The sequence below is a fragment of the Fistularia commersonii genome, chromosome 35 (genome assembly GCF_037954325.1).
Source record: "Fistularia commersonii isolate RoL2024-O1a breed Wild chromosome 35, RoL_Fcom_v1.0, whole genome shotgun sequence".
Taxonomy (NCBI): domain Eukaryota; kingdom Metazoa; phylum Chordata; class Actinopteri; order Syngnathiformes; family Fistulariidae; genus Fistularia; species Fistularia commersonii.
Genome location: NC_141318.1, coordinates 3,460,779 through 3,485,006, shown reverse-complemented (window position 1 = coordinate 3,485,006; position 24,228 = coordinate 3,460,779). Strand labels below are relative to the sequence as shown.

The window sequence follows — 24,228 nt, the reverse complement described above, 5'->3', positions numbered from 1 at the left end:
GTGTGTTCTCACTGTCGTATGCATGCGTGTACATTTGTATCTCCTGTCTCCGTAGGGGCGCTAAATCCAGGGTTTTGTGTCAAAATATTGCTGGTGAAAAGCTTTGTTTTTAATATTTATGGTCAAACAATTCAGTCGAAGCAAGCAGTACCATGGCAACAAATAGCTGGATATGCGCCACGCCGCTGAGGCTGAGTTGATTTTACTGTAAAAACATAATGTAGTAATGTGGTTAAGCGTGATTGGCTACTTGCACAAAACCTCGGTGTCTGCGCTAAAGCTAAGTGATCACAGTCGAAACACAGAGAGCGTGTTGCGCCCCCTGGAATATCCTTTTTTAATTGCTCACTGTGGCTTTCTAAGATGGTCAGTGAAGTCCAAGCTTTTCAATAAATGCGAACTACAGTCACTTGTGTCCATTGAACAAGTTCCTGGTTATATTTTGTTTTATTTGGGAAAAAAAAAAACTTGGAAGCTGATAGGATAATTACATTTTGAGTGGGACTAATGCAGTGATGTAACAAAAGAAAAAAATCCATTTATGTTTCCAAGCTGTGTTTTTGGTGCTGTGTTGTGTTCCGTTTCTATCTGAAATAAAAACCTACTGTCCCCAAACAAAAAGGTGTCGCCTGGGTACTGTCACAAACACACAAACCCCCGCACCCGAAATCTGTCACTGAAACTGAATGGAAAGGACGGTGCGTCGGATGCAAACACAAACAAACTGCTCCTTTAACCAGACATTCAGGCACAAGCCAAGGTCAAGAGGACCTGGTCAAATCCCCTGGTCAGAGAATGCGTCTTCCACGCCACACAAGTGCAACCACTTTGCTCCTCCATTAGAGAGTCATCTTGATAGGATGGCGGGCAAGTTACACAACCCGGTCTTTAACATGCATGTCAGCCACCCTGCAATGTCTTCACTTTGTCAGCTAATTTAGATTAATTGCCAAAAAGCAGTCAAAGGTTCATGACAGGAATCCTGGTGAGACTTTTGCTATATGCCAAAGAAATGATAAATATACAGGCTGAAAGATTCAGTTGCACAAGCATACAGACAGACAGACAGACAGACACACACACACACACACACACACACACACACACCTACGATGCTTCTGCACATTGACTCTCAGGCCTTATGGGCTGGACTGACTGCTGCTTCTGCACCCTGCCTATTAATGTTGGCATTGCCAATCTGTTTATGTCTGCGCTGAGACCAGACCGATCCCTGGACTCTTGACACCTCCTGCTCATTACTGATTTTAGCCGGGTGTTTACAGAGCATGTGGGGATCTATAATGATAATTGAACTAGAAAGAAATGTTCCCAAGGTTGGTTTTTCACCTAAAAGTACTGTTGGTCACTAAAAGGGAGGCAAATAAATATAACTATCAACTAAGAAACTGAATTCTGACATAACTTTCATTTTTAACCTCACTGGGAAGTCAAGTGTCACAGTGATGAAGTGGTTAGCCTTCTCACCTCAACATGGGAAGGTTCCCAGTTTGACTCCAGTGATCCCCTGGTTGTTCCACATAATGAGCTCCTGTGCAAAGTCTTCATGAGTTCTTTCCAGGTTCTCCATCTTCCTTACACATCTGAAAAAAACTGATGGCAGTTTAATTAGACCACATATGGCTTTAAATAATGAGCAGGTGTGAATGAGTATTACATAACGTGAGGCTCTGTGATTGACAGGTACCTGGGCCAGGATAGCCCCGCCCCCAATATCAGCTGAGATTTGCTCCAGCTCCTCCTGCCACCAATAAATGAACGACCGGATGGTTATCTTCATAATGAATATCATGAAGAAAACGATAATATTATGAAGACCCAGGCTTAACATTTTAAGTCTTTGGCGGTGGAATCCCATTAAAAATAAAACAAATTAGAAATAAAGGGCACATAATCAGCATGCACATACGCGATATCAAGGCCAACTTGTATGCGTGGAATATGATAATGAATTATTGTAAAGAAGGAGATGGTAAGCGGTCGCTCTGGAGCTTCCAACATGTTAACAACTCTGACATCCAAGCCCCTGTTGGGATTTCCTACTTGCAGTCTTTACACAGTGATGGTTGGACTTCTGGTTTCAAGTCTAATTTTCCCATCCAGGGTCCTTGTGACGCATGTATCTCTGAAATATTAGTTTAACTTTTCCTTTGACATAATAAAAAGCAGAGAAAACACAGTATCCTCGTCTCACTATTATTTATTGAAAACCAAAGTTTGAAAAAAAAAGAAAAAAAAATCAATGTTTTTTTTGTGCAAGCACCCAGGGTCAAGAAACGCCAGCCTGCATTGTGATGCAGGATATTCAAAATGAGATTTATAGGTTAGATAGTGGATCCAAATGAGCTCATTTTCTTAGAAATGAAAAACACCGCTGTTCATTCATATCAATATTGTAGAAGATTTTTAACGCACCTTGGTTCAGGTCAGTGCTCGCCAACTGCACGTCATGTTTTACTCTGCGTAATGAGCAGGAATCTGGAAGTTGGGGGCACTGGGCCTTCCCGTCCTGTCCACCACTGTAGGTGGTCTCACTCAGGACGCACTGCCCTCTGACCTGTCGGCAAATTTAGGATTTCATAAAATTATTAAACATGTGGTGGCTGATGTCACGGAGCATTTCCATTAATTTCTCAGGAGACTCGCAAGGACCTTGGAAATGATCCGCACTCTGACAAGAACGTTTCTGGTTAATTATTTACTTGAGAAAGAGGAGTATTTGGAAGAAATCACATAATCAGATACGACTTTGCAATTATTGGACTGTATGTTAAGTGTGTGCGTGTGTGCGCACGTGTGTGTGTGTTTGCGTACCCCGAAGGTCTACAGAGACTGCTCATCTCCGTAATGATCGAGGACGGGACGTCAAGTTGGCTCTTGAATATTACCCACTGTATGTAGCCTCACACAGAACGGCTGGCAAACGAACACACTCCTAAGAGCATTATATCATTTATTATTGACAAATGCAAAAAAAATAATTTATATTATTTGGTCCTCTGGGGATAGCATCACAGGCGCGGATGTGCACAGTACCCTGGCCAGATATGGAGACAAAGGGAAAGTAAACAACCCGAAGCCAGGACTATTTATCACAAAGCCTAAATACTGTTCAACATCAAGTGATTTTGAAAAAATTGACACTTATAAAAAGTTGTTTGCCTCTTGTTGATTTGTCAACATACTTTAAAAGCTTTTAGTACATTTACATCTGACACAATTTAATTGAAGGCTCAGACAGTTGGCCGCAACTCAGTGGAACATTTAATATCAGCTCCTGAAAATTACTCAATTAATTTTCTATTGACTGTCACCGGGAGACATGCCAGTGAGGCCGTATTATCGCCCCCCTGCTGTAAGCTTTCTTTTGACTATTTGTATTAAAATGTCAATCGTTCTGCCTCATAGACAGAGGCTGCATCAACCACTGAGCTCCTGAGAAGACATGCAGAACATGTAAGTTACGAGGAGATTCCCTGGGGCTCTGACATCCAAATGTGGAACAAAGACAGTTTTTGTTTTCGAGCCTCAGCTTCTGATGGCAATGAGGGCAGTGGAGGGGAAACCCACTGGCACTCCACGCCACCTGTGTATTCTATGCAAATCACACCACGACCTTCAACAGCTTTTAATCTTCAAATAGTTCATCTTCACCCGTTCGGAACCGACACCACAGATGTTCTATCACTGCCATCCCCCGCTGTGGAACTCATGCAGCGAGTCTGGAGAACCTAAAGGTAAACGTAACCGAGCCGCCGCTTTACACCAAACGCGTATTAACAAACACATGTCTGTGCGGCTTGTTTTGCATTCAGGATCAGGGAGACGGGAGCCAGACCCGGTTGACATTGGGGGAGAGGCGGGTCGGCTGTCAAACACTGGGCCACAAATAGACATTCAACCATTTAATTTAGTCTTCAATTAACCCAAGGAGAAATCTAACCTGAGATTTTTTAAAAAGGCTGGGAGTGCGTAGCATCCCACCAGCGTGCCGCGACATGCACAAACAACCGAGAATCAACTTTTTAAATAGTCCGTTGCGACACACACCAAATCTGAAATACCTAAAGAAGTCGTGGCCAACAGGGGAGTAGACACTGCCACCCCGCCTCCTCCCATCCCGACAAGCTCCGGGGCAGTGACAAGTGATTAGTCTTACTTCCAAACAGAGACCCAGATGCATTTTTATCTTCCCAGCCAAGGTAACAGAAGCTTTCAGTGTCATAGCATTTCAGGCAGTAGAACTCAAAGGAGCTTCAAAAAATACGCAGGAAAGCAAAATAAACAAAAGAAGCCTTACAACAAATTTAGGTAAACAAGCCATTCAATTTTCAGTGGAGACGAATTTTTTCCCTGCAGTGGAAAATCTGCCGTCCTCTCAGATGGCAGGTTCTGCTCTTGTTTATTGGCTGCTCATTTTGATCTACCAGATAGAGGAATAGCGGTGTCTGAACTCAAAACTGAATATTATCCCAATTCAATAGTATCTAATTATAGATTAAGCTTTTTTTGATGATCACAAAGAACCAGTTTAATGAAATGGGGAAGTAATTAAACCAGAACATCTCAGAAAATAACTTACAAGTAACATGGATTGAAAGGAAATAGGACTGGGGAATAGTCACATCGGAAATGAAGATAGAACAGTACATTTTAGTAAAGCCTTGGAAACAAGAGTAAAACTGGTATCGCAGAATAATTAAAGAAAGACTAGGAACCCCATGCCCAACATTCTCCAACAGTGCACTGTGAATTTTACACTTTTTGGGTTTCGAGCTTTGCAGAAAGGTGGTTGGAGGGGTTCCAAACAATCTGAATCTTATTTCTGAGAGTATATGTGGGAATCTGATAAGGCAAGATAAGATAAAATAGCCCTTTATTAGTTCCACAGTGGGGAAATGGTAGCAGAATGCAAACAGCAGATGCCGCAAACCTCAGGAAACAGTATAAGAAATACAAGTAATAAATAAAAATAAACATGGGGAGTGTTTAAAAATGGGATCAGCAAGAATAAACAAGCCTCTGAAAAGAGCCAAATCGAACCTTCATTCAAACAGAATACTTGAGAATAAAAGAAAGAAAGAAAGAAAGAAAAGAACTTCTATGGTGGTAGATCATTGACCATGTTTGAATGTTAAATACTGCACAGTGGTATTACATGGTAGATGGAAGACAACTGATTTAAGGATGTGGTGAAAGAGGACATGAAGTTGCTGGATGTGAGAGAAAAGGATGTGGAGGAGAGGCTTCAGTGGATGATTTGCTGCAGCGACTCCTGAGGGGAACAGACAAAGGGAATAGAATCACTGCACAGTGGTACAAGGTAGCAATACAAAAAAAGAGCGGAAAAATATTCAATTCCTTCAACATGTAATGTTATTGCACATTAGCAACATAAACATATCTGTCTATTCTAGTGTCAGTGGGCACTTCTTTGTCTTCCTCCACAGAGGACTGAATTTCTCGGCAGACAAGAGTCTGCCAGATGAAGGGCATCGCTGAGGCTTCTGCAGTCTCCTCAGCCCCTTCCTGTACTCGAAGGGTCATTAATATTGGGTGAGGTTTGATCTTACGGCCCCCACCCTCAAAGTATCTTTGAGAATAATTTAAATAGCTCCATCCAGAAATGATGAGATATTTTATCTTTGCAGGGACGTGGCGGTAGGACCGGAGACCCATACACAGATAAAAGAAAGATGCAGATAGTAGGTTGAGAAAGTTGAATTTAATACAAAGCAAAAGCCTGACGCAGGAGATACAAAAGGCTTAAAGCTGAATAGCTTTAAGATATCATAAAAAAGCAAAAATCTGAGTCCAGGAGAAACAATAAGGCAGAGGATCAAACGAAGACCGGAGGCTGAAATACAAGCCGAAACAGTAGCTCTACCACCCTAAGACAGCCATACAACACAAACTGATGCCAGAGCTGATTGGCAAGAAAAATGAGGGAACCAGGCAGCGCTAACAAGGAATCTGCTAGCTGTCAGGTGAGGAACCAACAGGAAGTCAAACCAGCCACAGCACAAAGCAGGATAAGCAAAACAAAACCAAATGGGCGAAAGGACAAAAAGTTTTTAGATAAACAAGTGTAAGAAACAACAACCAACAAATTGTAAATGAGTGTGGAAAAAGCTACAACTGAAATCAAAAACTCTGTTTTTGAATGACATCCAATATCCTAATTGTATTCACACGAACCGGTGTTAAGTAATCATGTATCTGAATCGTGTGTCAGTTATGGATGATGCCTGATATCTGATCACCTGTAAAAATGTTTTGAATAAAGGACTGAAAATGACAGAAAATCAGATTTTTTGGACATTTTCCTGAAACAGACTTTTTTGTGCTCTTCTCATTTCAATAAATATGTTTCTGTTGAACTCCTGTCTGGTAATCCCGCCTTTTGAGTCATCTCTTCCGAGGATTACCATGCTTAAATTTTTAACCTGTTCAAATAGTGTTCACAGAAAACCGACAAACTGTGTGGACTGTGGTCTCATTATTTCACGAATCACAACGAGAAACAGAATCCTCCTTCCCAAGGGTAAAGTATCTAGTCACGTCGTTGGACATGAGCAATGAATGCGGGCCATTTTAATTCAACTGCTTGCTAGCAAATGTGACAGAGCCTATGGGCAAATAATACACAAAGAGGATCCTGCTGTAGGTGATCAGAAACCCACTGGGCCCTCCTGACTCATAACGCCATGCACCATAATGTGTCATCTTGCAAACACGTCGACCCTCCCCTAACCCCTTTTCACCGTTACACCAGCACTACCTACATATGCATTCATGTGACATGCGTCAAGACCCATTTCTGAGGCAGTTTAAAAACTTTACAATGGCCTTAGAATAACAAGAAATGTATCAAGGTGGCTGTAGTTTTGTTCTCACCGTCTCCATTATCAATTGACCTGCAGGTTAGTCGATCGTTGCTCGGACCTACTCCGCTCTTCATGTAATCGCTGATCATAGATTTCCCAAGGATGTCAAAATAGACCAATCTTGGACACAGGCACAGATGACAAATTGAGACAGATGGAAATAGGATATGATGGATCTGCAGAGTGAAATAAAATTTGAGCCTGGTCTAGTATTCATGCATTAATCAGTGTGATAAGAAAGCTGGCAAAGGTGAAAACTTCCACTCTCCCTGCAAATGCATTTATTTACCTGCTCCAGTGTGTTTAGACATTCACACAAGGAGACAGAGATAAATAGGATTATTAAAATTCTACATTTGACAAATGCGTACAAAAACAGCGTGATGTGAAAAAATGCTGATAACTGACAGCAGTTCAAGGGTAACATGGTGGTGCGGAGGTCAGCACTGTTGCCTCACAGATATAAGGTTGCTGGTTCACAATTGGGTGGCAGGCAGAACAGCACAGGCCGTGGTGAAATTGAAAGGCGCGTTAACCTCAATAATGAATTGCCCAGTAGTCTGCCGGGATGTCTTTGACATCCTGCCGTTGCTGGACGTTTCTTCAACCACTCCTTCCTCTCCAACTGGTGTCGTAAGTCCCAAACCACGGCAACCAGAAAATATGGGTATCAAAAGCCCGAGGGTTTCTGCCCTACTGGAAAGCTACTTCTGGTTCAGCCTAAAAAAAAATAATTGCAGCAAAATATAGGTTTCATGTGAAAACGCCTGGGGAGAGTGGACCAGATTCAGTTCTGATCTAAGAACGAGAGAATCTGCTGACTCACATGAAAACCAACTCACCAGTCCTCCTTTAACGATTTGGGCTCCTGCACAGGATGACCACGGTGCGCAGAAATAATGCGGATACAAAAAAAAGTTCAATCGACTCTGAAACATGACATTTCTTAGACTTTCTGACAATGTGCCAGAGTTTTTAAGTTACAGTACAGTTAACATTCTCTGCTAGATGGCAGCTCTGAATTACGAAGTGCATTCCTCCTCTCAGAATCACATCAGGCAGCTCACTCAGGCACCTAGTGGACACATTCAGGACTAAATTCTAAAAATGAGTCCTTCAGCATTCGTCCTTGGGATTTTTCTAAAAAAGAACAGACACATTTATTCTAATACTTGCTGTATGATAAGAAATACTGCGTAGACAATGTAAGGGCAAAAATGATGGTTTGCCTCTCGCTGTCTTCATAAATCACTAAAGTTTGCTGGTAAAATGGAAAAACTTTGTTTTGAAATGAGGATGAAAATGCCTTGAAAACCCATTTAAAATTTATACAAATAAATTACATATAAATTACATTAAAAAGTCGCAAGAAAATCATCAGGAAGTGAGGAGCAAATCATTTAAAGAATTTACAGGGGAAACCATCTTCTTTAAACAAATACAATCATAAAAATTATCACATTCATAAAACCTTAATGCAAACACTTCATGAATGTTTAAATATTTCTTTATGCTGTGTTGTCCTTTAATAAGGATTGTGTGACAGTGAGTTTGTCTCTTTCCCTGATACGCTCCGTTAAAAAGGGCAAAACAGAGAAACAGGATTACAGCTTTTCAATCCCCTGCAGCATCTTCTGATTAACTTTGTATCTGCACATTTTGAGACCCCACCGAAGGACAACAAAGGGCCAAACAGTGGCAGCTGTCAAGAGCTGTGGCTCCTCTGAATGCCCCTGACAATTTGACAATACACATGCCTGTACTCCATCACACTGTGTGAACGGCCCTTTGCTGTTCAAAGGCTAATTACATACGAGACACTTCTCCCAGTAAAATGTATTGTGTGTATCAGCCGAGCTGTAGAGCTGAGCACTGTGTCAATCGAATTACTACAGTTGGACTCCAAATTGGCATTTAAGAGAAAGGGGTGGCAAGAAATCATTTTTTGACGTCCTTGTGCAATCAGACTCATAATCAACAAAGACCCAGCTTTGTCCCCAAAGTCAATTACTTGATTGTCTTTCTGTCAGAAAGGATTATCATCGACCAACTTTGTATTCTTCAGCTCACCGCCACTTCGGTGAATGTTTGGGTTCACAGTTTAACCTCAGCCTCTGAGAGACCGTTTCTGAAATTATATCTAACCAGAAGGAAGATCGAACAGACATATTTGGGAAGAAATACCGATAGTAAAATTGAGTACTGGATCAATTCCTTCCTGAATTCAGATGCTGTATACCTTATTGCAACACATCCATGTGTAGAAATGATGCTTACAGCCATGCAGAGGTATCACACCACGCAAAGCAAACGGAGCGAGGGAACACACGGACATTGTTGGCTTAGTTCAACAAGGGTGGGATTTGTGTTGGCTGCTAAAATCCATACTGTGGGTTTTGAGCACGGTTCCTGGTGCCAGAGGAACATCTAGCTGGAAGGGGCACGAGGGCTGTTGCTCTGTCAAGGCAGAGTTAGTGGATGAAACAGGAAAGGGTGGAGACAGGTATCTCCATGATACCTCTGTCCAGCTGTCTGCAGCACAAATATGTATCCTATTGGGCATTTGACACCAGCCTCATTGAGGATGAGAAATATGGTAGCACAACCAAAACCCACTCTTGCAAAGCAATCCTTGTAACGCCGGTGTGCTCCTTTAGCCCACTGGCTGCATAGATTGGCATCTGTATGGAAGGCGAGGCCCAAACCAGAATTGCCACTTCAGGGCCAGACGTGTCCAGCACAGGCAAGTGAGAGGAGGCAGAATTGTCAATAAAGATTGTATTATACATTCTAGGACTGGACTTTCTGCTAGGCCTGATTTCAATTAATTTAACAGAATTTGTAAACTCAGTCACCTCAAAGGATGCCATGATGGCCTTTGGGCAAAAAAAGCCAAGATTAACATGTGACTGCACATCTATTTAGAGCAGTGGTTGACATGGTCTGCGCATGATGCCAGTAACTCTTAACATGTCCTGTCTCACAATGTCAGATTAAAATTCAGTAATTATCGATACAGCGTAACCTGCTCATGAGGTCCCAGGGGAGAACAAGTCACAAATGTCATTGAGCAAGAAGCAGGTTCAAGCCGGACCTGTCATCTATTAATCACAGAGCCACATAAAAAATCCTCCAACTTCACCGATAAACCTACAGACTCTTTATGGACTGTGGGAAAATGGAGAATCCACAGGGAGCCCACACAGGCATATGGAGAACATGAAGACAAAATAAGTCTCGGGCTGAGAAAACATGAGCGGATGAGATCGAGTAAAATAGTAGAAAGAACTGGTCGGGTGGCAAATGCTTAAGTTGATTGCGGTGTCTCAGCCAATTTTATTCATAATTATACATGATAAAACAGCTCTTTTATAAACTGTATCCAAATATAATCATCAACATGAAGATCTCTAAGATTAGCTCTAAGTACGAGAGCTAATCACAATCTCGCATGCATTTACATAAGACGCATTTCTTAGCAATTGTCAAACTCAGTTGAATGATACATCCTTTGTAATTTCTCCTCAGTTCAATGGGCCAATGGGAACTTTCTTGTTTTTAAAAGTTAACTTACAATAAGATATCAAATTAAGGATTCCTGGATTTTCACAGATCCACTTATTTTACCAAGTAAATTGGGAAAAAACGCATAAACTTTAAAGTACTTGAGCTTTAAAAAACACATCCAAATATTGTTGAACATTTAAAAGTAGAAACAGTACCCAGCAAAAAATCGGGAAAGGCGTTCAACAAAATTGTTTTAGCCAGCGCCATCTTTGGCTAACCGCAACGCAATGAAAAATTGCATTTTTTTCTTTCATACAAAACTGTCATAATGAGACAATCAACTGTACGAATTCACAACAGCATCTCTGACTGATAGCAAGTATGATAATCGTGTTTTATACGTTTTAAACATTTACAGACCTGTAAAACAGGAGAGAGAGGAACAGAGGGACGGGGGGAGTTAGCTGCCGCTCATCGCGGCTTCGCGCAGCGGGAAACGAAGTAACGCGAGACTTGACGCAAAGAAAGTTCGCGAAACGAGCACAGCGCCACACTGCCATCTACTGGTGACTAGTGGAACTGCAGTTAAGAAGGCACGTAAACAATTTTCCTATCACAGTTATCGAAATGTGAAATTGGAAATTAGAATGGAAAATATCACATATTTTTGGGCATCAGAAGGACTCTACACAGCAGAAACACAGTCCTAAAATAAAAGATTAAAAAGAACAACAACCCAGGATTCATACACCCCAACGGATCATGTAATCTGGGCTGGTATGTTTTCTATCATCCTTCGAAAACACAAACAAATTTCACAAAAAAGCATTGTGACAGAAGTGATGAAGAAGTGTCATCAAAGATGATTCACACTGCGGAAGGAACAGATCAGTCATGAGAATCGGACTCCGACACCAGCGTCGCCCGCTCCTGCAGACAAGCCTCAATATTTTTCAAACCGAGCATCACTTGTCAACCTCTGCGGAGGAAGATGAGCAGTTTGTGAAGTGTGTTTTGGTGAATGGAACTGACGAAAAAACTGCACTCAGCCACAGACGATGGATGTTTGACTGCTTCAGAATACCATTCTTTCTTTTGTGCAGTGATATAGTTTCACAACTTGAAAAAACAAGAAATGCCAATGTTTAATTTACGAAGCCTGGCCAAGTACTATTATTATTTTTTTTAATGTCTGAATCCAATCAGCCCTGAATTTCTAGCTTTGGCACGTTATTATTTTTTTATGTGGGGAATTTCGTGCTTTCTCCAAAGTACATTTGGACAGGCAGACTTTTCAGGCAATCGTCACGTTTTGTCAGCGAGCAGCCTCTCGGAGAGTTACAAGATTACAACCCGCAGATTAGCGAGGCCTAACACCTTAAAACAGCGTGAATTCTCAGGCCGTGATCACGGTGACATTTCTCGCCGACCCGGTCAATGTGGCATTATCACTTCTCGCTATAATTAGAGCATGTTTCGGAGCCTGAAGGCAGGAAAACCCAGTGGACCTGGATCCCGGGCTGCAAATCTCGAAGCTGAGGACGCCCCATGCTGAGGTACCGAGTCTTTTCGGTCGGACGAAAAGATCTCGTAAAAAGGGGCGAAGGCGTGTTTAGACATGAAATGCCACACCGTCGGCGGTCTCCGTCTATCTCCATCTCCCCATGCTTCTTCTTCACACTTCACCTTTCTCTCTTCTCCACCATTCTCCCCTTCTCTTTCCCATCAGATAAAACATATTCTGAGCGCACTGGATTGGAGTGCGCAAACAATAGCAGATCTCAAGATCCGATTCACGTCGGGAAGGCGCCGATTAAGTGTTTTCATCAGATACCAACACGAGATTAGCGTCCTCAACCCTCAGAGTGTGGCATTTTACCCGTGAATTGTCAAACGAAGCGGTCGGGACGAGAGTCAACGCTTCTGAACTGACGGATCGCCTCCTGCAGGTTGGAGGCGTGAAGTTGTTTAAACACCTTGTCTTGTTCACAAGCGATGTTAGAACCGAGTGAGAAGAAAGCAAAGCTCTCCATTTACCCTTAGTTGACGTCCCAGCCCGGGGTCAGCGGCTCTTCTTTTTCGAGAGAGGAGGCTAAGTCAGCGTCTTCTGCTTGAGATTTGCCCACTGGGAGGCCACAAAGAGCCCACCGGTAGGATTATACTGTAAAATAAAACCTCAGCTTAATGTAAGATAAGATGATCTTTAGCGATTCCTTCATCACAGCAGCGTAAAAGTTGTAATGCCAAAAACAAATATGAATATATATTTAAATAGAGAGATAGAAAATAGACAGCAACAGCAACAACAGCAATGACATTAGGGATGATAATGGACAACAGAATGGAAACAGTGAGGGGAAGAAATACACAACCAGAACTAGACAACAACAGAAAGAGGGTGAGACTAGCAATGACAGGAGTGAAATAAATAAACCAAAATCGGGAGGATGTGTGCAGCCGGGACCAACTGGAATAAGAAAGTCAGACGAATTGGGGCATGACATGTGAATAGGTGAGGTATTTCTTCCCGGGTGTATTTTATTATTTTCCTTAGTACACAGCGACAAACAACACAGCTTACGAATTGAATTCGTCCTTTGACTCAATTTTTCCCGTCCAATTCAATGTAAATCCCATTGATTCGTTCTCAGGCCCCAAAAAACATATTGTACTCTTTCGAAACTTTTTTTATGGGTTTATTTGTGGCAAAAGTACCGAAAGGAATAAAAGAAGTTCAATTATTTCTGTGTTTCTGGTGCTTTCTTTTCTTGTTGGCATTTGTGCTCGACGTCCCTTTCGTTAATCAGCAAAAATAAAGCCTTCTCGCATAGGAGACTCTCGCTAACGCAATCTCCAATTAGCTGGCTTTCATTAATCCAAACTAACAATATCTCCTTCCGAGATTTGAGACCTTTGCTTCATCAGTAGTCGCGCTACAACATCTTAACATCTTTGGGATCCACAATGAGGGCTAACTTTCCGAAAAAAGCACAAAAAAGTGTTATACCAGGAGAACAGAACAACGAACGTGGACTGCCGCTACATGATAACGTGCATTAAGTTTGTGTGTTCGGGAAATAACATCCTTGTTCGCAGGTTGATTCAAATTTTGATCGAAAACTCTGTTTGTTGGCCGATTTGTCCGCGATTAAGGGCGACGGTGCTGCCGCCGCAGTTGGACAATGCGAGAACGAATTAAAGACGAATATTCGATCGCTCGACCTCTTCCAATCCGCCGCCATTAGTGATTGATGTGATACATTGAAATAAAAAACACGAAAGATAAGGTTTCTGATTTTTGCGTAAGAAAATATAACTAAAGGAATAAACAGTGACCCATGAAGAACCCGAATCCCTATGTTCCTCCCACAGCCCTCTGATGAAATGTCCTGAAAATCCTTTCAAATCTTCTCCCTGCCAAAAGTTATCATTAATCCCCTACACATCATTTAAAAATCATTATTATTATCCTAAACAGATCAAATAAATCAATCAACGCAAAACCCAAAAAATTCCATGTTGAATGTTGTTGTTGAATTTAAGGAGCGGGGAAGGGACATTGGAAGGCTTAACTTATATATATTTATATCAAGTTCTGATAATAGTAACTTTTAAGTTCACCGTCTTAATTGAAATAAGGTAAATACGTTGCTTGGACTGATGCTCTCCAAGCCAAACATCTTCATCTCTTCCTCCTCCAAGTCATTGTTGACAGCATTTCTCATTTGGTACCGGTCCGCAAAGGAAATTTTTCTCGATACAAATGATATTTTTATTAATTAGACCTTCCAGATCTTATTTTGACTTTTTCCGCCTTCGCCTTACTGCTGCACTTATGCATTATGTATTATGTTAAGGGTCAATTTGACCCATTTCACCCATTGACCCAATGGGTTAAATTGACCCTTAACACAATATGAGGGTTAACATTGTAATTGCCAAATATAAAGGATAATTGTTGTATTCAAGCGGCGGGCCGCGCATTTTATGCCTAGGCCTTCAGTAATGCTCCAAACCAATCCACCCCCCAATAAGTAGTTTATGGCTATGAAAAAAAAAATCTTATTATGCAGAAATGCAGTATAAAGAGAGGTGCATGGCAGATAGATAACTCGCAAAGTGTTTAAATTGGCCCGCGGGAACGCATCACGTGACGACAAAGGGACGCCTCATCCACTAACAACCCCCGAACGTAATCCATCACCCCAAGTACCCGAATTCCAAGAGTGTGTAAAACAAGTCCTTATTAGGAAGTAAACCCGACCTTTGAGGCGATGGTATAAAATGACCGGGCCTCCTCGGCTCGGGGCCAGAACTTCCTCACCTCGGCGGGTGTCCAGAGAAGGTGAACCATCCTCTCGGGGTGACATTCATCCTGGCCCGAGATATCTTGTAAATGTATTTCCTGACTTTGAATAAACCATTCTTGCTGGATCGGTTCCTGACCATTGTGACGTTTTTCCCTGAGTGAAATCTGAACAAACCGGGACAACAAAAGCCGGTCCCGTGGCGGGAGACACAAAAACGGACAGTAGCCACAATAAATGCCTCTATCGCAAACAGCTGCGACACATAAAAAAACAATTTTGTATACAAAATTTTGTAGACAAAATCCATCCTCCTGTCTTTTCTCAAAAAGAGTTCAATTTTTCTGTGGTACAGATTATCCGTCCATTTCATCTCCAAGCAAACCCATGCGATATAATTTGCAGTGTACCTTGGAGCCTGTGAGCCGGGGGTACCGGTCGTAGTTCGTGGCTTGAAAATGTCGGACAAATCCTTTTCCTGGTTCGGACAGGTTCGCTAGCTTCTTTACCGTTCTTTACTATGTCCAGCTTTTCTTCAAAACTCCATCTAGAAAATGGCTTTAACAATATATTAGCAACTAATCCGTTTCTTCTCCTCCTGCAGCCGTTGAGGGTTGACAAAACCGATATTATACAAACACAACTATATTTCTGTTCGCAGCTCACTATTACGCTTCTCCTCGCTAGCACACGAGTCAACTCTCTGACTATCCAATCAGAGGGCGTGACTATGCTGACGTTGCTGTAGCCTGCTTGAAGGCTTTGATGTCGCCAACTCAAAATCTGATTGGTTGAAGCAACAGCGGCATCAACACTTAGTTTTTTACATAAAGGGCTTGCAGAACCGATTGTGCAGCCCCCCCAGGCAGATTTCTTTGACTTTGACCCTGCCTGGCAACAGATGATGGCTGAAATGTGATCGGTTAAATTCTTTAAAATGAAAATGCATGTCTTAAAGCGGCACAACCAGGGGAAAAGCTGTGAAAGGAAGTCAACAGACCATTTGGAATTATTTAATTAGTATTCATGGACAAAATACAAGTAACATCTGTGATTCAGATTTTTTTTTAGGCCAGCAGAGAAGGTCTTGCAGGCCCCGACGCCCCACCACTGTTGTATTCAGAGTAAATATGGTGAATTGAAAATAGCTTTTTTTATTTGAACCTCTCGCCTCTAACCGGTCCACAGAAACACTTTCATGCACAAAATTGGTCCCTGGTATAAAAAAGGTCTACAGGACCAGATTCCTGGCTCACTCCTGTCCTCAAGTGGCCAGTATGCGGCATTACACCTTAGCATTACCCCGTAATGCAAGAAGAGGATGGAGGTCTCACGCTGTTTAAAGTAATAACACTAATACTCACTAAAACCAAAACTACTTCAGGGCTTGCAGGCTTGAAAACCTAAATACATTTACTCGAGATTAGACACGCTTTTGAATTTGGTCTCAAGCGGAGGACTTTTCTCTGGAGATTTCTTCTCTGTTGCATTTCAAAATAAGAACAGCTACTGGGCTTTGAGGGAAGAATTTTTATTATTTATCCCCTGCAGGAATCACGGATGCCGCTGAGATCACTTTTTTCACAGCTTTGGCAACAGTTGGATCCCATGTAGTTTATCACACTGTTACATAAAGCTGTCAAAATGGATTTATTATACATTTTCTTGGACTTGTTAAACATGACCAGAAGCTATCTTTCACTAGCAGCGGACTGATTATGTGGGTTGATCCGTCACCAGTGCTCAAGGAGGTGTTCATCTTTCAGGGCTTTATTTAGTTTAAGCGTTGGAGTGCTGGGGCAGCGCGATCATCTGGACGCCAGGTTTGGCTCAAGTCCTGACTTCCGTTCCTAAGTCCGGTGCAACGCCATCACACCCGAGGTATAAATATTTCCCTTTATCACCTGTGTGGAAGGATCATATCCTCAGTTCTGGAGGTAATCCTCCCGTCATCATGTTCCAGCACCTGTGCATTCGTCAGACGTCCTCGGATTGCACCGTCTTTCTTTCAGAACTCCGGCATTGTGGCATGTACTGGATGTACAAGTGGCACTGGGACTTTTTCCCCCGTCTCCATTTTGACTAGCATCCAGTCCACACACACACTAACCAACCCAAACCAGATCCTGACCAATTTTTTCCAGATATACTGGTTTTGAAGATGAGAATTTTTAGATCCATCCCTGCCCTCCGTTTCTTCTTCTTACCCTTTGGGCGGCTCTTTTCAGGGGTCACCATCCAACCCTCTGTAACCTCTGTAACTTCTCCTCTCACACAAACTAACTTCACATCCTTTTTCACTCCATCCATAAATCTCCTCTTGTCAGACTATTTACTGGTGTCATGTGTTGAACCTCTGGTAAGATCTGAATCCTTCACGGGAGCACATCTGATCTTTGTAAACAAAGGAAGGATGGATCAGATTTTCTGCGGCTGAAATCCATTTGGATGGGAATTTAATGATGCGTCTCATTGGACCGGATATTTCCCCCTGATATTGACGACATAATGCAAACCTGAATCTTTGCAGAAGAAACCGAGTGAAAGTTCAGGCCTAAAACAAACAAACAAACAAAAAAATAAACACAATAGAGACTGATATTTATTACTTTTCTACCTGTGCTTCACTGGCAGCTCATTTTCTTCCTTTTTTGGCATTGCTGTGCAACTGGCTTATTATATGTAATGTACAAGAATGTTATTGAACATTACATATATACACATATGTGTCTGTGCGTATACACACATATATATCTATATACACGTGTGCAGAGATGTTATGTTATATATGTTACATATATATATATATATATGTATATATTGAAAGCCCATTGAAAAGCTGGGATAGTCAGCAGCCCCATAACCATGACCCTTGTATAGACAATAAATGAATACACACACACACACACACACACACACACACACACGCACGTACAAAAAATTTTTTTTTTTCATTTCAAACAATGTCACTGCATTTTCCTGCACTTTTCGAAGTGTTACTTCAAGGGATTTTATAGGTTTCGCAAACCTGGTTTGGTAACCATGGCAACGTCCATGTGACAGCAGACCAGATGGCTGCAGGGATGTGTCACTTGAATATATTAAGTCAATAATTGAGGTTCATGTTCAGCGCAATGGGCGCGTTTGCTGGCTGTCGCTACTCGGAGGCTCATCATAAACGGAAAAATGTGCATTTATTTCCTGCCAGGCCCAGATTATCAGACCTCACAAAGTGGCCCAGCGCCACCTAGAGGTGACGAGGACACCGCAGGCCTCAAACTGAAGGTTCTTTTTAAATTTACAGTTTAATGAATAACGGGAAATTGAAAATCAATATGCCAGTTGGGTATTGATCGCTACCCAAATTTTTACATGAGAAGCCAAATAGGCACGTGTGTGTGTTCTCTATGTAGAGGGTATCCGGCGGCGGGATCATTCGGGATTACATGACAGAGAGCACTTAACAAAGGCCTGCTGGATTGTGACCATAGTGACAACAGGATTACCCAGATTAGGGCGCCATGTCCGTCAGCACTTCTCCGACGTCTTCTTAGATCTCTGGCCCCCAAGGACGCAAGAGGACAGGAAAAATAACACACTCGCACGCTTCCCCGCAGACGCCGCAAACACCCGGGCCTTTAAATTTCATCTAACAAAATGCGTTGCATGAAATCAGAATCAGGATTCTGTTAAGATCCTCGCACCTGAGGGTCAGGGTTGCCAGAAGGTCCTTGGAGATCTTTTTCCTCTGGGTCCAACTGGTCACCCAACCGACCACCAACATGAGCTTCACACAACCTGCAGATTTCTTGTCAGTCTTAATCTTTCTGTTAGTGGCTGCAGAAGTGCCTCTCCCCAAGGTTTGCATGTCAGCAGTGACTCACCGCCTGGATAAAATCCTTTTCTTTGTGTTTTATTTTCGTGCGATGAAAAGTAACGTTTTTTTTTTTTTCCACGTGCCCCCCCCCCCACCCTCAGGTTCGTGTCTCCTCCACATCAAATCGAAGCTCGGCTACATCATGCTACCGCCGCTGTTACGTAACCAAAGGGGCCACGTGGCCTGCAGAGCTCACCTGTGTCTGGATTGACCACCTGCCCTCCCCGTCCAAATCCCAATCCCGGCTCTGCGGCGCACGCGGACGCCTCGCCAACCCCCCCCCTCCCACCGAGAGCGAGGAAAAAGGCGTGGGAAACGGCGAAGGAGACCTGCGACAGGGTGACTAATCTTTCCCGTTTCGCACAGCGAGACAGGTGCGCCTGGCGACTCCCAGCTTCCCAGGCGTGGGTGAAGAGAGGAGCAGGGGCTGGGATTGAATCTGTGTCGACGCCTCCGCTGTGTCAGCGTGAAAGTGTGTGTGTGTGTGTTGTGGGAGGGGGGGGGGGGGGGGTGCAGACAGAATGAATAGAAGCAGGACTGAGAGAGAAAAAGAACCACAGAGTGAGTGAGACGGAGAGGGAGAGAAGGGTGAAAAGGAGACAGAAAATATAATGGACCATGTGGGTGTGTTAAGTATCAAGGCATGCATCATAATTGTGGATTTGTCTCGGAGCCGCCGGACGCGTCGCCGAAGCAGCAGGACCCTGTCGGTCTGACAAAAGAGACCTTTCCTCAGAGAGAATGGAGGCTGTGTCTCTGCCGCCCGGGGGAGCTCGCTGAACGGCATCGCACCGACCGAACCAAAGCGAAAAAAAAAAAAAAAAAAAGCTCAACAAGGCTGAAATGTTGAGGGGAAACGAGCGACGGGGCGTCACGATGCCTCTTCGTCGTCCGTAATCTGGGGTTCGAGGGCGGAATCTGTTTGAGGTGAGTGTCGGGTGGTGTCTGGAAGCCGTCTTTTTTTTTTCCTTTTCCGTGTATTTGCTTGATGTCGGAACCCGGCCGTCACGCCGCCCCTACCTGGAGTCTGTGTATTGTCACGTTCCCGAGGTGTCCTCGCAGATCGGCATAAACGGCGCGCCTGTGCTTTTGGCCGGCGAAACTCAACTTCTCGGCGCCCGGCGTGCGCTGCGGCCAGCCCACGCTGCTTCTCGTTTCCATGGAAACCATTGCCCAGTGCTAAAAAGCGGTTCTATTCTGCTCTCAGAGTGCATGAGTGTGTTTGCGAACTCTGATATGTAACAGGGTTTTTGTCAGCCGGCGCTGCGGCTGCACAGCGTGAATCATGAGGATGCTCGACTAAATATCTCCTGCCTTCTCTCTCTCTCTCTCTCTCTCTCTCTCTCTCTCTCTCTCTCCCTGGTCATCACTTTGTCTCTAAGATGGCGATCAACCTTTTCACCGTCTGCCTCCTGTTGCTGATGGGCCGCGTCTCGTCCCACCCGTCGCCTCCTCCTCCTCCCCGGGGCTGCGGCGAGGACGTGGAGCCCCCGTACAGGGTTCTCTGTGACCTGGAGTCCGTCTGGGGTATCGTCCTGGAGGCGGTGGCCTGCAGCGGCGGCCTCACCTCCCTGGTCCTCTCCGGGCTGCTGCTGGTCAAAGTGCGCTCCATCCCCGACCCCGCCAGGCACTCGGGCCTGGGGCCTCTCCTGCTGCTGCTGGGAACGCTGCTCGGCATCTTCCCCGTCTCCCTGGGGTTCCTGGTGGGGAAGAACCAGGCGCTCTGCGTGGTCCGCAGGGCCTTTTGGGGGCCCCTCTTCGCCCTCTGCTTCTCCAGCTTGCTGGTTCAGGGTGTGAGGCTCAGGAGGCTGGTGGCCGGCAAGACCAGCCCGTCGGGGAGCTCGCTGGCGGCGCTGGGTCTGGCGCTGGCCTTGGTCCAGGGGATCATCTCTGCCGAGTGGGTCCTCCTGACCGTGGTCCGGGAGGGCCATCCGGCCTGCGAATATCCCCCTCTGGACTTTGCTCTGACGTGCAGCTACACCCTGGGGCTGCTCCTCATCGCCATGGGGCTCTCTCTGGGGGTGGTGCTGTGCGGAGGGGAGTTCGGGGCCGGGGGAGACGGAGGCGGCGAGGAAGAAAGGGAAGGGGAGAGCGACAAACGGGGGTGGAAGTGCAACGCCGTGTGGCTCTTCCTGTCGTGTCTGGCTTCGGCGTTGCTGTGGGTGGCCTGGCTGGGGTTTTATCTCTACGGCAGCCAGGCGCTGAGGGTCAAAGGGAAAGGGGGGAGGCCGGGCGGGGGAGGCAAGAAAGAGCTCCGGTCCTTGGACGAGCCGGCGCTGGCGGCGGCCCTGGTCATCCAGGGCTGGATCCTGCTGCTCTTCCACGCCATTCCCGAAACGCACCTGTGTCTCCGGAAGCCCCTGCAGGCCAACACGCAGGATTTCTTCAACACCAGCCAGACCACACCGCCTCCGCATTTCAGAGACGAGCTGCCCGCACACTCCCACCGGCCCTTCCAGGACAACCAGGCCTTCTCCCTGGAGGAGCACAACGCAAGTAGGGTTATGTAATGTTTCTGGTGTGTGTGTGTGTGTGTGTGTGCGGGTTTGCAACTGACATCACACATTTGACGCATTTTTTTTTTTTGGATTGGTGTGTCGTGTGATATCTGTTGCCATGGAGCTGATGGTAAAAATGGTGGCAACCCCTTTAGACATCATTTTGTATCAAATGTTACGGATCTGGATTTAAACTAAGCTGCAGATGGCAGCCCTGACTTCCTGCTCAGACGACACCTGTCGCGTTTTTTTTTTTCTCTTTTACGCCCTGCCAGCCCTGCGAAGCGGGACGTACCACGGCAGCCGCGGGAGCGTCCGGCCCGGCATCGCCTTCAGAGGTCACGTCTACCAACCGACCGAAATGGCCCTGGTCATGAACGGCGGCACGGTGAGTGCATCGCAACCCTCCCCCTCCAACCGTCGCCCCCTCGATACGCCGGCTCACCGCGTGCTTCTCTGTCGCCCCTTAGATGCCCACAGCCCCCATCAACTACACCGGACGACGGCTGTGGTAACCCTCGGCGGAGGACGTGGCACGGCGGGGTCACGCAGCCGCTTGTTGATTTCCTATTGCCTAAAACAAGAAGGAAGGAGATAAAGTGGCGTAACATATCACACCCGATGGAATAGATGGAAACAAAATATATTTAATATATTTGTTTTTCTGCCTACATGTCTTCGATATCCATATTTTTTATTTTTGGGATGGAATTTTTCTCATCCGCCTCCACTGTACCATCATCAGCCTGGCGGCGCGGCAGCGAAAACGTGACCGGAAGAAGGTTTGTTTGTTCCAACAAGGTCAAGCCGCTAGCCCGCCATGCTGAAAAAGGGCCGTAACTGACTGAGTGATGGTGGACGGGTTGATTCAGATTCACTAATAGCTCTCTTTTCCCTCTAGCCCTTGATTTTGGGTAAAAAAAAACAAAACAAAACACATAACTTGCAGACCTTCTCCCTCAATATTCCCCTGACCAGAGCTTCTGATGAATGACCGAACAAGGTTATTTAAAAAGTGTCTTCACTTTATAGGCGACGAGAGCTTCAATAATTTTATCATTTTAAGAAAAGCCATTCAATACTGTCCATGCTAATATAGTATACAGTACAGGGTTTATCGTGGGAGGTTTGTTATTCTTGCACTTTATTCTGGCTGAACATGTCTGGGCATTGTGATATTTGACAACTTCTATCATTTTTGAAAGCATGTAAAAGTGAAAAACAGAAAAAAAAACAAAGAAAAGCAATGTTATTTTGTCACTAGTCGTGTATTTTTGGTGTTTTCTAGCATTTTGATAAGTACGTTGAAGAGTATTTCCAGTTTTACTGTTGGTTTCAAGCACAGCGGCCGTTTACACTTTTAAACTCTTATCACCTCCGGAGTTCATAGCAACCGAGGAACAGTTTACTTTAGTGCACTTAAATAAATAAAACACACGGTTCTCACAATTTTATACGAAATAAAAAGCAGAGGATATTTCTTGCTCATTGTAATATAAAGTTTTCGAGGTGATTTCTTGTCATTTCTTTTCGTCTGAAACCGAACAGGTGACGGGACTCGAATCCCCGGGTGTAGTTCTAGTTAGCACCTAGCGGGCGCCATGCAAACCAGATCTAGCCTGTTTCTACTGAAGCGTTTTCAAATCCGGACTGAGTGGAGGTGCAGTCAGTCCACACACTGCACGGGTGATTTTGGGTTGCAGTTCGACACTTGGGATCCCTTTAACTTTTCTAATTGTCACCGCCGAGACAAAGAATTCGCCAACGCATTGCAGTCACTCTGAACCAACCGGTGCGCCTGTCGTATCTGCGTCAAATACCTTCCAGGGAATAATTTCTTCTTTTTTTTAAGGGTAATGTTTTACATTCTGTTCCTTGAACAACAATGAATTTGGAAAAGAAATGTTTTAAATGAAAAGCAATTCAGAGAACGGTTGATTTTTTTTCTTCCCTCCCCGGCTACCTGCTGTACGTTGTCAGCAACTTGGCTTCTGTGTGCAGACGTGTGTTCTAACATAGTATAAAAGTATTACCTTTGACACATTTTATGTAAAGAATGAATTAAGTGGTTTAATCTAGTAAATTATCCAAACATGGAAAAAAAATCCTAGTGTTTAACCTTTTTAATATTCTCTAATGGTGATGGTGGTGGTGTGGGCGTCACCTTTTTATGGCAGCAACATGAATGTCTGTAATGTGATTTGCACAGAAAGTGACACATTTCTTGTTAAATATTACCTTTGTTTCTATTCAGACTCCTGTCCTTTGTGGTGTGTTTGTGTGTGTGTGTGTGTGTGTGTGTGTGTGTGTGTGTGTGTGTGTGTGTTTGTCTGAGTGAGATAGAGGGAGAGAGAGAGAGAATGAGAGACATTGTCATTAAACCATAACTTGGCCTATTCAGAACATAATTTCATTCGAAACTCTATAAAGACTCTGTTTGCTAATATAGTGGATTGTGTTTCAAACCCATTAAAAGACTGAAATTATCGTCTATTCACTGTATCAATGATCTTTATGAAAATGTTTTTCATATTTCTGCTAAGGTTGTTTTTTTTTCTCCAAAGGGCCGGAGGCGTGATGCGGGGTGAGTTTGAAAAAACAAAACTAAAAAATCCAAATTAAAAAGTGAAAAAAAATCAATTAAATCCCCCCCAAACTAATCAAAACATTTAGCCAACATAAAACAAACAAAAAGAAAAAACAACAAAACCTAAGCTAACGTTAAACTCAAAGTGAAAGTTTGTACATTTGAAAGAGGTTAAAGAAATGTAGAAAATAGATTCTTTTAAATAAATAATGAAGTCTCTCAAAATCTGCTAATTATTTTGATATTTGGGATTAATGTTCTTCTGCAAACCATTGCAAATTGACAAAATACAAAAAATGACAACAAATAGCCCAAGCTTACAACATCAACATTTTAATAATTTATTATTATTATTATTAATAGTAGTCGTAGTAATATAATTAGTATAGATGGAGGAGGTTGATTTGCCTAAGGGAAAAGCCGAAAGGAGAAGAGTATTATTACTATTATCATCATCATCATCACAAAAACAACATATTGAATATGGATGGGATAGGCTCCAGCACCCGAGTGCAGAATAAGGCCTATATATAATGAAAGAATGAGT

General features: G+C 43.8%; 1 protein-coding gene across 1 annotated transcript; it reads left to right on the top strand.

The window, feature by feature from the left end:
• The first annotated feature begins 16,356 nt into the window (after positions 1-16,356).
• gprc5bb (G protein-coupled receptor, class C, group 5, member Bb) lies at positions 16,357-23,343 on the top strand. The gene is made up of 4 exons (XM_086142430.1): positions 16,357-19,523; positions 19,979-21,092; positions 21,370-21,482; positions 21,565-23,343. Exons 2-4 carry the CDS (start codon positions 19,979-19,981, stop codon positions 21,607-21,609), a joined length of 1,272 nt encoding a protein of 423 aa, XP_085998556.1. The 5' UTR covers positions 16,357-19,523; the 3' UTR covers positions 21,610-23,343.
• Positions 23,344-24,228: the final 885 nt, after the last annotated feature.